Below are 14,009 nucleotides of genomic sequence, written 5' to 3' on the forward strand. Positions count from 1 at the left end.
AAAATAAGTTGTTAAAATTACCAAAAGGGGTATAATACTATTAATAGAGGGTTTTGAGATTTTTATTAATAGAGGATTTTGGGCGAATTTCTGCACTGGGGGAGAGAAAATTAGAAAGAGGCATTGGCGGAGAAGATGACACAACGTTGGAAAAAAAGTCGGCGGAGATAAAAAGATATTAGGTTTATAAAAATTTATGGAAGATAAGATGGGGATTTATGAAATTATATAAGGATATTTTAGATAAACAAATTATTAAAATAAGATTTTTTTTTAAAAAAGTAGGGTCTTCCATACTTTTTTAAAAACAGCTTATAAGCTCCAAAACAGCTTATTTTGACAGTTTATAAGTTGTTTGAAAAAAAATTTATCAAACAAATTTGAAGAGCTTATAAGCTCCAAAACAACTTATAAGCTATTTTAGAGAACTTATAAGCTCAGTCAAACACCTTCGTAAGAGCATTTACTTCAACTTGGCCAGAGGGATCAGAAAGTTAATAATAGGGTTTGTAATGAACCAACAGCTTTGGGAGGCCAAACAGAATCAAGCTCGCAGCGATCTATTGAGAATTTATGAAAGAGAAATGATTGGTTTTGATTCACAGACTTTAATACTTGATGTTCTTTTCCGAAAATGATTTTTTTTTCTCTCTATGATATAAAAAGCTTAAAACTTTATATCAGCCATTTATTATTTGTGGACAGTGAACGTGACACGTTCACAATATTAAATGTCATTATCAAATTTTAGTAAACTAAACTGGATTATAACTGTAAATCATTTTAATATTTTTTGCTAATGACGTTTTTTTGTTAATAACGTGATTATTTTTTACATTGTAAAAAAAAAACAGCCCCTAGTGCCGGAAAGAGTAGGTCCTGACTCATGACCCGGTCCACGTGAGCAGGTGACAAGTAGAGTGTGTAGGGGTTGGATTTTGTTATAGCCAATGTTTATGGTTATAAACACCATAAAAACATTTAGTTACCAGAGATCAAACCTTACCGTCGGGAGAAATGCCCAATTTATAAATTAATTTACAGTCAATCTCAAATAATTAGAAGACGATTTATTTTTTTTAAATGGATCACTGGCCAATTAAATCGTTGACTATTATAACACATCATGAAATTTTAAATATTTTACTATTGTACCAGGACGTGAAGTATTACGGTTATAATTGTTTTATGAGTATTTTTAGAATAAAAATATAAAAAGTATCCTCATATGTAATTTGATAATATTTATAATATAAATAATTATTATTTTTTTATGATTATCCCCTCACGTAGCCCTTGGGAGAAAAAACAAGGAAGGTGGAAAATTAGAGAAAATATTTTATTTATTTGGAAAAGAATCAATCATAGGGGAAAAAAAGAGAGGAACGAGTCGACCATGTGCATTTCATTGGAATTCTTTCCATTCAAAATTGGACGGATTCGCTTGTAGTAAACAACTATCTTTATCTCTGGATCTTATCACATGACACATTATAATATCATTCCTCTATTCCCTTCATTTATTTATCTGGGTAATTACATTTATTTTTAAGTGATTACTCATTTAGAAATTAATTAGGGGGAGATTTCTTTAGTTTGTGCTAATCAGTTGATATATTTAAGTCACGCAGAATGATTAAATTCTATTTTGTTAGGTTTTGGTCAATTTAATCTGTGATTTATCATTCTAAGCTATTTGATTAGGTCGTCGATTAAAAAAATAAAAAACTGTTTTGAAAATTTTTTTTTGCTTGTGGAAATAGTTGGGATGATGAGAACACTCGTATGATATTGATAGGGATACCTTCGGTAGTAGGCGCTGGAGTAGAAATTTAGTTATGGTATTTTAATAATTAAAAATGTTAAAAAAAAAAATTCGGATTTTTCCAGGGTGGAGAAGGCACAAGCGAAGTCTTCCATCCTGCTCGAAATCTGCTCGAAAGTGCAGTAGAGAAAGAGATCGAGATAGAAAACTTGAGTTGAGTAGCCGAATGTGCTGCGAGGGTTAGAGAAAGAGAGATAGAGAGAGATCTAGTATTCAATGCAGCGATCGCCGAGCCTTCCCGCTCTCTGATCTGCCGCATCGGAGTCCTTGTCCGCGTCCCAGACGCCGCTGACGCCGCCTTTATATGGGGGGAGGAGCAATAGTGGACGGTGTCCGTCGCTGGTTCCATCGCCGAACGCATAGATCCTCCGCCGCTGCCTCTCTCCTGAACGACGATCCGGCCTTCGACGAGTCCGGTGAGGAGGGGGACGAAGAGGAGCTCCGGATCGTCGAGGATTTGGACCTCATAGGCCTCCCCCACATCCGTGTCCCCAAGCGCTTTAAGATGCCGCCGATCGAACAGCCCTACAAGAAGGTACCCTCGAGTTTCCTGGCCGATGGAAAAGCATTGAACTTTACTGCTTTTTTCTGCCCTTTGATCTCTTCATCGCTCCTAGATTGACACAGTCTACATCTTCATTTTTTTTTAATTGTGGCATCGTTTGCTCTTCCGCCTTTGTCCACCCCTTTTTTATTTGGTAGGTAAGATCCGTGCTAATATTTATAACTCCCGTTGTTTTCAACAAAAATGAAACAATTTGGGGGTTCCAATTGTTCGCATCGAAATTTGAGTTCCTGATCTTTTCGAGGAGGAGGAGGACGGTCCTTTCTCGAAGTTCTTTTCTCTTGATTTTCAACCTCCTACCAGGTTGGACATAAAGGTGGGTTTTCCGACCGAAGCCTTTGCTAAAATCCTAGCAGAGAGGTGACTATGGGCTAAGATCTTTGTCATCTTAGTATCTGTTTGGGTGCCTTTATATAAGAATTCATTACTTAATGTGGATGATATTGTTTGACTTAAGATTCGTCCTGTAATTCCTTTATCTGATTTTCCTTATCTAATTATTAAACACCAGAGCATGCTTGACAATGAATTTTTCACGGAGTATGGCGAAGCTAGCCAATATCAGATACAGGAGGTTATTGGCAAGGGAAGTTATGGTGTGGTGGCCGCTGCTATTGACACTCACACAGGAGAGAGGGTTGCCATAAAAAAAATAAATGATGTGTTTGAGCATGTTTCTGATGCTACTCGTATCCTCCGAGAGATTAAGTTGCTACGACTTCTCCGGCATCCTGATATTGTTGAAATTAAGCACATAATGCTTCCTCCTTCTCGGAGAGAATTCAGAGACATATATGTCATATTTGAGCTAATGGAATCAGACCTTCACCAAGTTATTAAGGCGAACGATGATCTCACTCCAGAACATTATCAGTTCTTCTTATACCAGCTTCTTCGAGCTCTAAAATATATCCACACAGGTTTTTTTTTCCCTTTCTTTTAATTCTATTGAGTAGTATTCGAACTTTGCGATGAGGATTTTATCTAAACATGCAACACTGTGCATTTTTTTGTGACAGCGAATGTGTTCCATCGCGATCTAAAGCCCAAGAATATACTTGCTAATGCAGACTGCAAACTGAAAATTTGCGACTTTGGTCTTGCCCGGGCATCATTTAATGATGCTCCATCTGCTATCTTTTGGACTGTATGTGTTCTTTCTGACCATATATTTAGTCCCAACTTGTTGGCTATTTTAATACTTGTATTTGATGTCTGTTCTTTCTCCTTAAGCATTATTAAAGTTTGTTGAATAATTAGAGGAATTTTTCATAAATTAAATAATGATAAGAATTTCATCTATTTGGATGTATATGCATAGGAAAAAGAAAAAATAAAGATTTTTTTTATTCATTCGAATATTATATTTCATTTCTTTTATTCCTATTCTTCTATCTCAGAGGCGGGTACTTTGAAAAAATAAATAAAGGATTAATTCGTTCTGAATAGTTATTTTTTTAATCAGTGAATAGGAATATTACTCTAGATCGGAATCATAGGAAAGTACCGCTTGATCATTTCTACCAATTTAAAGCTTCTATTATGATTCATTTTATGCAGAAATATCTTTTTTTTGATACCTTACCTTATATTATCTCCATTACTAATCTTTTGTGTACTTTTGTGTTCCTAATTGTCCACTGATTTTTGATTGATCTACGGCATGTTAATAAATACAAGACAGTAATGAAAACTCCATACAGTCGATCTTTTATACCCGCTTCAAGATATGATGACAAATCTCAATCTTGGGATAACCATTTTACACGGCTTATGTTTACTTCAATTTTATTCTTGTACATATGAAGTGAGATTTTATCTTCTTACTGCAAATTTCTAAGTTGTTTTGTTTCATCATTTAGGTCTTGAAAATAAATTATTTAATATGCATATTTATGTCAGCATTACTTCTACTGTGAACGTGTGGATGTATGTAAAAATTATGGCAAACTTCTTAGTTATTTTTGTATTTTCACCACGTTGCCCACTCTTTTACTTATAGTTTAGCTATATTTTAATAAGCATATTGCAAAAACTGAGTCAAATTTGTAGCTTGTAGTTATCCTATGTAAAAAACAGGCTTGTTGATGCTAACAAACAGGCTAAATTGTTGATCATGATAATCTCTTGTGTAAAATCAATCTTAAGTATTCTACTTGTGCCCTTTGTTTTTCCAGCAGATGCTTCTTACCGAAATATACAATCTCGAAAGTGATTTACCTTTCTTTCCTTGCTTGATAGCAAATGTCAGAAAACTGGCCTATTTGTTGTGTGATTTACTGACCTATACTATGTTAAAATGATTCTCCTGGTTTATGTTTGCCTTTTGCAGTACACACCAGGAATTGACATCTGGAGCATAGGCTGTATATTTGCTGAAATGCTAACTGGAAGGCCATTATTTCCTGGAAAGAATGTGGTTCATCAGTTGGATCTGATGACTGATTTTCTTGGAACACCTTCTGCTGAAAGCAATTTCTTGATTGTATATTATCATTTGTGCTCTTACCTTTGAACATGCACTCAGTTTATATTTCTACTTGAATAATACTCCAGATGGAAAATGTGTAAATAAAATGAACTGGTTCTTTTCCTTGTTATTTTTATGATATTGACCAATGTACCTTTCTGTTAGATTATGCTGCTGAGTCAATGGTTAACCTTGATTTTCTTTTTGGTACTAAGTGACAAGGCATGTAGTTGTTTCATATAGGATGGCAGCGGTAATTGATGCTTGTAATCCATCTAATGTCCTTACGCAAATTCCAGTTTCTCCACATCTCGTGTTTATTGTTTTTATCAAAGAGAGTGAAAGATCAATTATATATACTATTTGACTGTAATCTTCATTTTCAACCATCAAATAGCACACTTGTCGTGTATTCTAAACTTACCATTAAAAATTAATTTTGCATATTTAAGGTTCTTAATTGTGTAAAATTATTTCTAATTGTTATGCTCGATCGATGGCAATGAAATTAAATAGCAATCTAATTCATGCAAAGTGATAATAACATATAAAATCAGTGTCCAGCTTTCTTAGTAAAACTTTTACAGGTAGAGTAGAACATTTCCTCTTCCTTTTGGATTTCCTACAATGAAACTCTACATTGGATTCCTTTTAACTATTGTCTTGGTTTTGGCCTCGGTTTGAAACAAAGAAGTAATGTAGTTGAAGAGACTTGAGTGAGATAGGATTTCATATTTACGTAATGAAAACAACCAGTTCCATTCTCGCAGAAGTTCCCAAATGTTGATCCACTGGCGCTTCGTTTACTAGAGCGTCTACTAGCATTTGATTCAAAAGATCGACCTAGTGCTGAAGAAGTAAGATTTGTTTCTTAATCTTAGTTTATTAACAACTGTAGGATTCAGATAAAATATGAAAGATGCTGATTGACTATTTTTTTATTTGGTTGATCATTATATTGGTTCTTTTTCAGGCTTTAGCAGATCCATACTTCCGGGGTCTTGCAAATGTAGACAGGGAACCATCAACACAGCCGATCTCCAAACTTGAATTTGAATTTGAAAGGAAGAAATTGACAAAAGATGATGTAAGAGAACTAATATACAGAGAGGTACGGCACCAAATGCCGATATATCTTTATTGCTTTTCTCTTACTCATAATTGCTCCATGTATAACATGTATTGGGTTTCCTTTTGGAAGCAAACAGATTTTGGAGTACCATCCCCTGATGCTACAGGAGTATCTTCGAGGTGGAGAACAGACTAGCTTCATGTACCCCAGGTGTGCTTTTAATTAGATTTTTCCTTTAAGATTTTGTAGAACACGTTTTAACTGATGTTAAAGCTTTTGCTTTTTGCACCTTTTACCCGTTTAAGCTTTTATGAAATTTACCTTATATGTTCATTAATCTGTAAATAATAATAGAATGTTTTGGACCATGTTAAAGTTAAAGTTAAATATGAAGAGAAATATTATAAACTGACGGGCTACATCTTTCCTTTACATGAAGAGAAATATTATTGACTTAAGATCATAAAGAGAGAAGCATAATCTTGATATAGACAAAGACGTTCAAGGTTTTCTTTTCATATATTGATAAATGACACATAATATATGCTATAAAGCAATTAGCCTTGTTTTTTTTACTTTCCCCATTGTTATGCACTGTCAACTTTGGCTCATACTGTAATTGAGTTTGTCATGAATTTTTTTTATGAGGGTTTGTTGCTAATATATTTTAGTTTGCACCCAATTTGCTGTGGGATTTGGTTGAGAGTAGCAAGAAAGTAAACACACACACACACTCTGACAGTAGCTGCTGGTAGTGAAAATGTTCTTTGCATACTATTTTTCCCCACAATCAAATTTCTCTTCAATATTAAGAATGTTAGGATGTAATTAATCTCTCGGACTTGTATGTCTTCCTATACACGGTCTCTATTCAATAATCTTAGATTTTTTAAAGTAGGATTGTAGTTTTGTTACTCTTCATCTTTCAAACCCATATTCCATTTTGTGCTTAGTGAACAAAAATAAGGAATTTGACAAAGATTCTTTCCTCTTTCCTATTCTTATCGAATAAGAACGTGCTGCCATTCAAAAAGCTATTACTAAATATCAAAGCTCACAAATGTTGTTTGATTAGGTAGACTGATATTCAAACATGTAGTTCATTTGCATTGTTTGATGTGAAGTTCTTCCTGAATTTTTGCTATATCATGGGGATGTTGTTTTATTGTTTTGTGAATTGCTTTGAGCTACTTGCATCTTACAATGTTTCAATATCTGAGGAACAGTGGAGTTGATCGTTTTAAACGCCAATTTGCACATCTGGAAGAGCATTATGGCAAGGGTGAAAGAAGTTCTCCTCTGCAGCGACAACATGCATCTTTGCCAAGGTAGTGTTCAAGTATAAACTGGTAATTTTAAGTTAGTGGTACATCTAATTCTACTGGTGTGCTGTGTGTATATTGATCAAACAAGTATCCAGAATTGACATAAATTCCATTTTGTATACGTGAATTTTGTTTTCTTGTGATAGGGAGAGGGTTTGCGCATCAAAAGTTGAAACTACTGATCAGAATAATGATTTCGAGAAGAGGACTGCAGAATCTGTTGCCAGAACCACCCTTCAAAGCCCTCCCAGATCACAAGTAGAACCAGACAAGACATCAGTCATGGAAAATGGCGTGAATAAACCAAATACAAGTGCCCGTAGCTTGCTGAAGAGTGCTAGTATTAGTGCATCCAAGTGTGTAAATGTCGAAGGAAAATTGGATATAGAGGTAAGGGGCAATTTTCATCTGAGTTTTTCTAATTTGCAATCTTAAAATAGAAGAATTGACATATTTAAATTTTGATTAAAAACATAAAAACTGACAATATATGTGGCTTAGTTTGACAATACATTAGTATTATGGCAGGAATAATGGTTTTGACATCATATCAACTGGTGATTCATGATTGCAAGTAAAATTGACCAGTGTATCCAATATGTCAAAGAATTTGTCTATAGATATATTGAAAATGAGCACATTTTTCGTGTTCTGGATTGAACAGAAGCAATAGTTAAATATCATGAGTAACCAACTAGGTCGGAGTGGAGGTAGCTTGACTATTATGAATTTGTTGTACTGGGTATATTGAAAGTTAACAGGATCAGTCGATCCTACTTCTTAAGTGAATTAAACTGTTATATCAGCTGTGCTCCTTTTTTTTCTCACTGGGATAGTAAATTTTGTTTTCTACCCCAAGCATTCCATTTACAAGCTATTCAAAGGGGAAACACTATCTTCCAGAAAAGAGTGCTGATACTAGATTTTTTTGGTTGATATTTCAGGAAGAGCCTATACCAGAACACACAGATGAGTCCATGGATGGGCTGTCGGATAAGGTCAGGGACTTGTGCGCCTAATCACCTTGGATTCTGATTGAAAACACCAGTTGGCAGAAGCCATCTTCTGCTAGGCAACTTGCATGCTCTGTTGTATCTTTAGGTGTCTGAAACTTGAAAAGATTCAGGTTTTACACCAAGCATTAGTTATTTTATTAGATGTCTTTGAGGAGACTACAGCATTCACTACTTCCTCTGCTGTAACTGATAATGGCTTCAAGATCTTATTCAAAATAGCGACCCTCCTAATTGAATCGATAACCATATATACATCCTTGTATTCTGCTAGTGTAAGAGTTTGAAAACACATTGTTGTCATGAAAATCGAATTGTTTTCTGCTAAATGCGCTTTTTTATGTTTCTCTTTTGGCATGAACGTTCCTTAAGAGCATCAAGCAACAGCCATTTGAATATGCAATGTATAATTAGTAGTGAAGGTGGCACTGATGCAGTAAAGAACAAAACGAAGAGCGCATTGGCGCACCGGACTGCCCATTTCTTGCTATTCCCCTTTTTAAAGTAAAGATCATTCAAGATTTCTCTCTTTCCCTTCTCTCTTACCAGTCCTAATTCCTTGCTGTAAACACAAAAAAACATAAGAAACACAAACAACATAAAATTTACTAAAAGATTCTTCAAACTCTTACTTTATAAAAAAAAAAGGACGAAAAACAAAGTAGAGCATATGATAAAAGTCAAAAGATTCCAACACCTTTGTCTTCTTTCCAGCATCTTCATTCCTTTGTTGCCAGTGGTCATTGGCTGAGAAGGGCATCGATGCCATTGAGTACATTTCTTGTCTGACCAGCCTGTCCGTTACTGCCACATTTTACCTGCTCGATTCATTGTCGTCTAGCATTTCTACTCTCGATCTCGACCCTGAAGAAAGTTGTTTAATCTATTTCATAAATTTCACTCCATGACCATATTTTCTTAATATGAGAGATAGTGCCATGGCAGGCAAATTGCCAGGGTGATAGTTGTTATTAGCATCCAAATTTAACTTAAAATTGTTTCCCAGAGTGTGCAAGGCTTGCCTACCTAGCACAATAATATGCCAATACGATATCTAGATCTTTCCTTTCAAAGCTGAAGCTAATGATGGACCTTTTCCATGGTAATCTCCAGCAAGCCCCAGCCGAGGCTAATGATAGACATTATTGAATATTCGATAATTGACCAATAGCCATAAAGATCATGATTTTTCTTAAAAAAATATGAGAGAATTAAAACAGGAATCGCTATCGTCGATCTGCTTAGAATACTACAAAGACATGAAGAACAAAACCCAGCCTGCTATCGTTATGTTACGACGCCGATTAGCTAAAGAACTTCTGAAATCCAAGTAGTTACAGTTCTACAGAAAAGCAAAATACAGAAACATCACCATTTCAACCATAAAGCTCCTAACCTAATCATAATTATTATTTTGCTATCGTAATTCCTCGAACTGAATCAAGCTAAAAAAAGGAAAGGAACAAAAAAAAAAACCTAAGCATTAGGCTTAAAAGTTAGCTTCCACCAAATGAATCAGATTCAGACAAGTCCAAATCATTGTCAAGTGACAAGGCTTCAAGTCGAAGAGAGGAAAAGCAGGCAGCACCATCTTTAATCGAAACTCAAGCAAAAACTGCAAGATGGTAAAGGCACTATAAGAAGCACCGCCATCGATTGAAGACTCGAATCCAAACATTCAAGGAGCTTCCTTTTTCGCCAAGTATCCTCGAATTCACTTGATGCAAGTGGGGAACCGAGCCAGCAGCAGCAAGGGGAGGCAAGTCAGCTTATACGTCGTCCGCGACGGCGCCGACGACCGATCGGTTCCCGACCTGCACCAAGCGAACCCGAGAGCAGGGCGACGAAATCAGGGCAAGTGGGCAAGTAAAGCTAAGGAGGAGGAGGAGGAGGAGGAGGAGTAGGGGGTGGAATGGTAGGGAGAGATGGAACTGAAGCGCCATTGATTTAATTGGGAGGTGGCTGGCGAGCGAAGGAGGGAGGATCGAGGTGGATTTAAGAAGCCGGGGGCGGCGTCGGTAAAAGTCGCCGCCACCCCGCTCCTTGCTCGGCCTCACGAGGGCACGTCACCCCTCACGTGCACCTCGTGCGTGCTCCTTTTCCTGTACAAACTGTTTTTATTTGACATACGAGTATCTAACCAAATCATCGTATCTTCAAATTTTATCTTAATTTTTGATAGGATAATTAAAAAATATTACATTAACTATTATATTTATTTCTTAATATTTATATTTATAAATAGTCGTTTTCTAAATTTATGAAATAAATTTAGAAAAAAAAATTAAAAAAAAGTTGTTATATGGTATAATAAAAAATAGATATTTAAATTTAATAAAATATTTTTTTAATTTAAATTAATTATTTTAGATAGGATAATTGATATAGATGCTTCAAGAGCAGGGCTTTAGCACAACTGGAGCATGGTTTCGTGGCCGATAAGTTTAGGGTTCAATGCTCAAGGTGTCATTACCTTGGGTTAGCATCCCGCCGATGCACTTTGAACTGTGTACCTATATTTACCCCTCTCCATATTTATGGGGCCGACTCTCTCCATATTTGTGGGGCCGACTCTGGGGAAGTCACTGATGTGACGGTTCCATATTTTTCTAAGAGCACTCATATTATTTTTTTTCTATCAATATATCTAAAATTTAGGTTAAATAACTTATTTTATTAAATTTAGACAATCATTTTTCACTACACTATATCAATTATCCTAAAATTTTCATTATTTTTAATTTTTTTATTATATTTTCCTATTCCTTCTAATTTTTTATTATTACATTTGTAGAAAGTAATAATATAATCTTAAAAAAAATCTCAACGATAAATACGTAAATTAATAATCCATAATTTTTACTTTTATGGGTTCTATTAATTTATATGTGACTTTTATTTGTATATCATTTTTCTTTATGGAATGAGTGGAAAGAGAGATGAAAAAAATGAGTGAAAGGAGAAAGATTAAAAAATATATCATTTTATTTTGATAAAAATTTAATTTGTTAAATTTAGAGAAGTTTTATTTATTAAATTTAAATTTAAAAAACACATAGCATAGTTGATAGTTTTTTTTAATTATTTTATTTAAAATTTTTAAATAAAGTAGTTGTGACGGGAATGCGTGGATGTTATAAGAAATCAAAATCCGAAATTCTTCTGATTCATTTCAAAATTTACCGTTCGCTTGCTATTTAAGGTCATTGTGACCCACGTGGCAAATGCGATCATTTAAACAAAGGATCTATCTTTTTGTCTCATCCTGTATCGTATATAGTTGACTAATTAAAATGTTTATTTATTTATTTTTGTACGATGATATCTCTTGATAAGATTTGTAGTCATTGAATATCCACAAGTTGACCTGATTCATCATTTGACTGTCATAATTAATGACTAAATAGTTGAAGCGATTCGACTTCGTCGTATTTTCCCACCTCTTCCAACCCCCCCACGCGTCTCTCGCGTGCGCGCCTAACAAATTCACATCAACACGCAAACCTTCACCTAAATCGCAACCTTCGCTGCTATTTTTATTTTTTTATGCACAAAAATTAATTGAGCTGGAATTTTAACCTAGAAACCGGTTTAACGACCAGCTACGCCAATTAATTGCGACGTGGGTTAGGATTAGGAATCAACGAGGCTGCTTCCGGACATGGATTTTGTCAATCGACCATATTCTTGTCGATTAAGCAATTGGATTTGGTGGCCCAATTTTGTGTACTGCAACGTTGTTTCGTTTTGTTGGAATCGAAATGTATGGAAATGGATAACGGTAAATCTATCTAGATTTTAGACCAAATCTGATGATCAAAATTAAGTTATAATATTTACATACAGTTCATATATAAAGATGATATTATTAAAATATTTTTAATAATGAATTATAAAGTATATTTTAGTTGGTTAAATTAGGATTGTAAATGAATTAAACGTTCGTGAATAAATTTAATATTCGACTTGGTAAGAGTTTATTTATATTCGTTCAATATACATAAAATTAATAAAATAAACAAGTTTAATAGCTCGTTAAATTAAAATAAGTAAGTTTGAATACATGTGTTCAGTTTATTAACATTCGTCAACAATCTTCATGAACCATATTCATTAATAAAATTATTTTCAATATGTTAAATAAATAATAAAATAAAAATAAATAAATAAATTTAAATTATCAAGCTCAATAACCAATCAAACAATTAAAATTTTTAAACAATCAAATATACTTGAATTGAGAGCTTGATGACATCTAAACAAACCAAGCTTGAACAAAATTCAAATCAAGTTCGAACCAAACTCAAATCAAGATTAAATTAAGAGTTCGATAATATCTAAATAAGTAAAACTCAAAATAAATTTCAAACAAACACAAGTTCATTAAAAAATAAATCAAATCAAACTTGAACAATGATTTTAAAAATTTAGTTCATTTTAAACTTGACTGGATTATTTTATCAAATAAATATGAACATCTCAAAACTTGACTCAACTCACTCGTTTATAGTCTTAGATCAAATTTTAATTATTTAACATTGTCCAATTATTAATTGCTTCATAAATAAAATTTCCAATACACGAAACGTATTCGCAGATCGTACTCCACAAATCACAAACCTCAAACCACAAATAATTCCCCTTAATTAACGTCACCTGGCTTACTGGCTGCTGCGACCGAGCCGAGACGCTGAAGCAGGTGGCGCCGGACGTCAAATCGGGACTTCAAATGCGGTTGACAACGGACACGTCCGCTCAATTGATTTTGGAGAAGTGCGACAGCGACAAGGAATGGCATCCATGACGGTGACGTTGCAGGTGGTGAGGTGGGTGCCCTCAGAATCACCAAAATACCCTCGGTATAAATGAAATCGCATGACTATGCCTATATAAACCCCCAACTCAAGTCTTTCCGGCCTGCCCAAAACACCCTCATTCTGCTTTGGGGTTTTTTTTTTTGTCGTCGGTGTGATAACGCTACGGGCTACAGCTTTGCTAGAACGTCCAATCCCTGTTCCCAAACGGATGGATCGCTCTGGCGAGCTCAAGCGCCACTTCGAGGTGGATGCCGACGAGACGGCGCCGACTGAGGTGAAGCGGCTGAGAGTCGACTTCCTCTTTGACATACTCGACGACGATGCTGGCCCCACCGGCGAGCAGGACCTCGCGTCTGTGATGAAGAGCTTGGAGGAGGAGATCTCCCTCCCGTCCCCTGCTGATCTGCCGGCCGTATCGCATCTCTCGGAAGAGGGACTCGAGGTGGCGCGGCAGCCTGATCTAGGGTTCCTGTATGAGGCCTCCGACGATGAGCTCGGGCTCCCGCCGGCCGATGCCGCGTCCTCGGCGGATGAGAGCGGGGCGGCCGCGGAGGCGGATGTTGCCGGTTTCAGCCGGATCTGGGGGTTCGACGATGCGGTTGACGGCTACGATGGGTTAGGGCTCGGGATGCGGCCGGAGGAGCGGGCGTTTGAGGGTGGACAAGCGGTAGAAGGCGGACTGTTTGATTACACTGATGAGATTTATGGACCGTACGATCTATATGATCTTACGTGGCGGACTGAGTCGCTCCCTGCCGTCTGATACGCGGCGCTCGCTTATCTTCTTGCTTTTATAATGGGGACGAGATGATGTGATTGTGAATGTCTAATCCTTATTAAAAAAATTGGGAGAAAGGCTGAAGAGTAAAAAAAAAGTTGGGAATTTCCTCTTTCGAATAGCTTTCCGCGTTCAGATTCTCGA

The 14,009-nt window shown here is 35.8% G+C and overlaps 1 protein-coding gene and 1 pseudogene across 1 annotated transcript; both read left to right on the plus strand.

Annotated features, from left to right (window-relative positions):
• Window positions 1–1,839: 1,839 nt before the first annotated feature.
• LOC122031118 lies at window positions 1,840–8,599 on the plus strand (annotated as a pseudogene).
• Window positions 8,600–13,295: 4,696 nt separating this feature from the next.
• On the plus strand, window positions 13,296–13,850 carry LOC122031507. Its single transcript, XM_042590616.1, has one exon. The coding sequence runs from the start codon at window positions 13,296–13,298 to the stop codon at window positions 13,848–13,850; it is 555 nt and encodes a 184-aa protein (XP_042446550.1).
• The last annotated feature ends 159 nt before the right edge of the window (window positions 13,851–14,009 follow it).

Source organism: Zingiber officinale, chromosome 11A (assembly GCF_018446385.1).
Source record: "Zingiber officinale cultivar Zhangliang chromosome 11A, Zo_v1.1, whole genome shotgun sequence".
Lineage (NCBI taxonomy): Eukaryota > Viridiplantae > Streptophyta > Magnoliopsida > Zingiberales > Zingiberaceae > Zingiber > Zingiber officinale.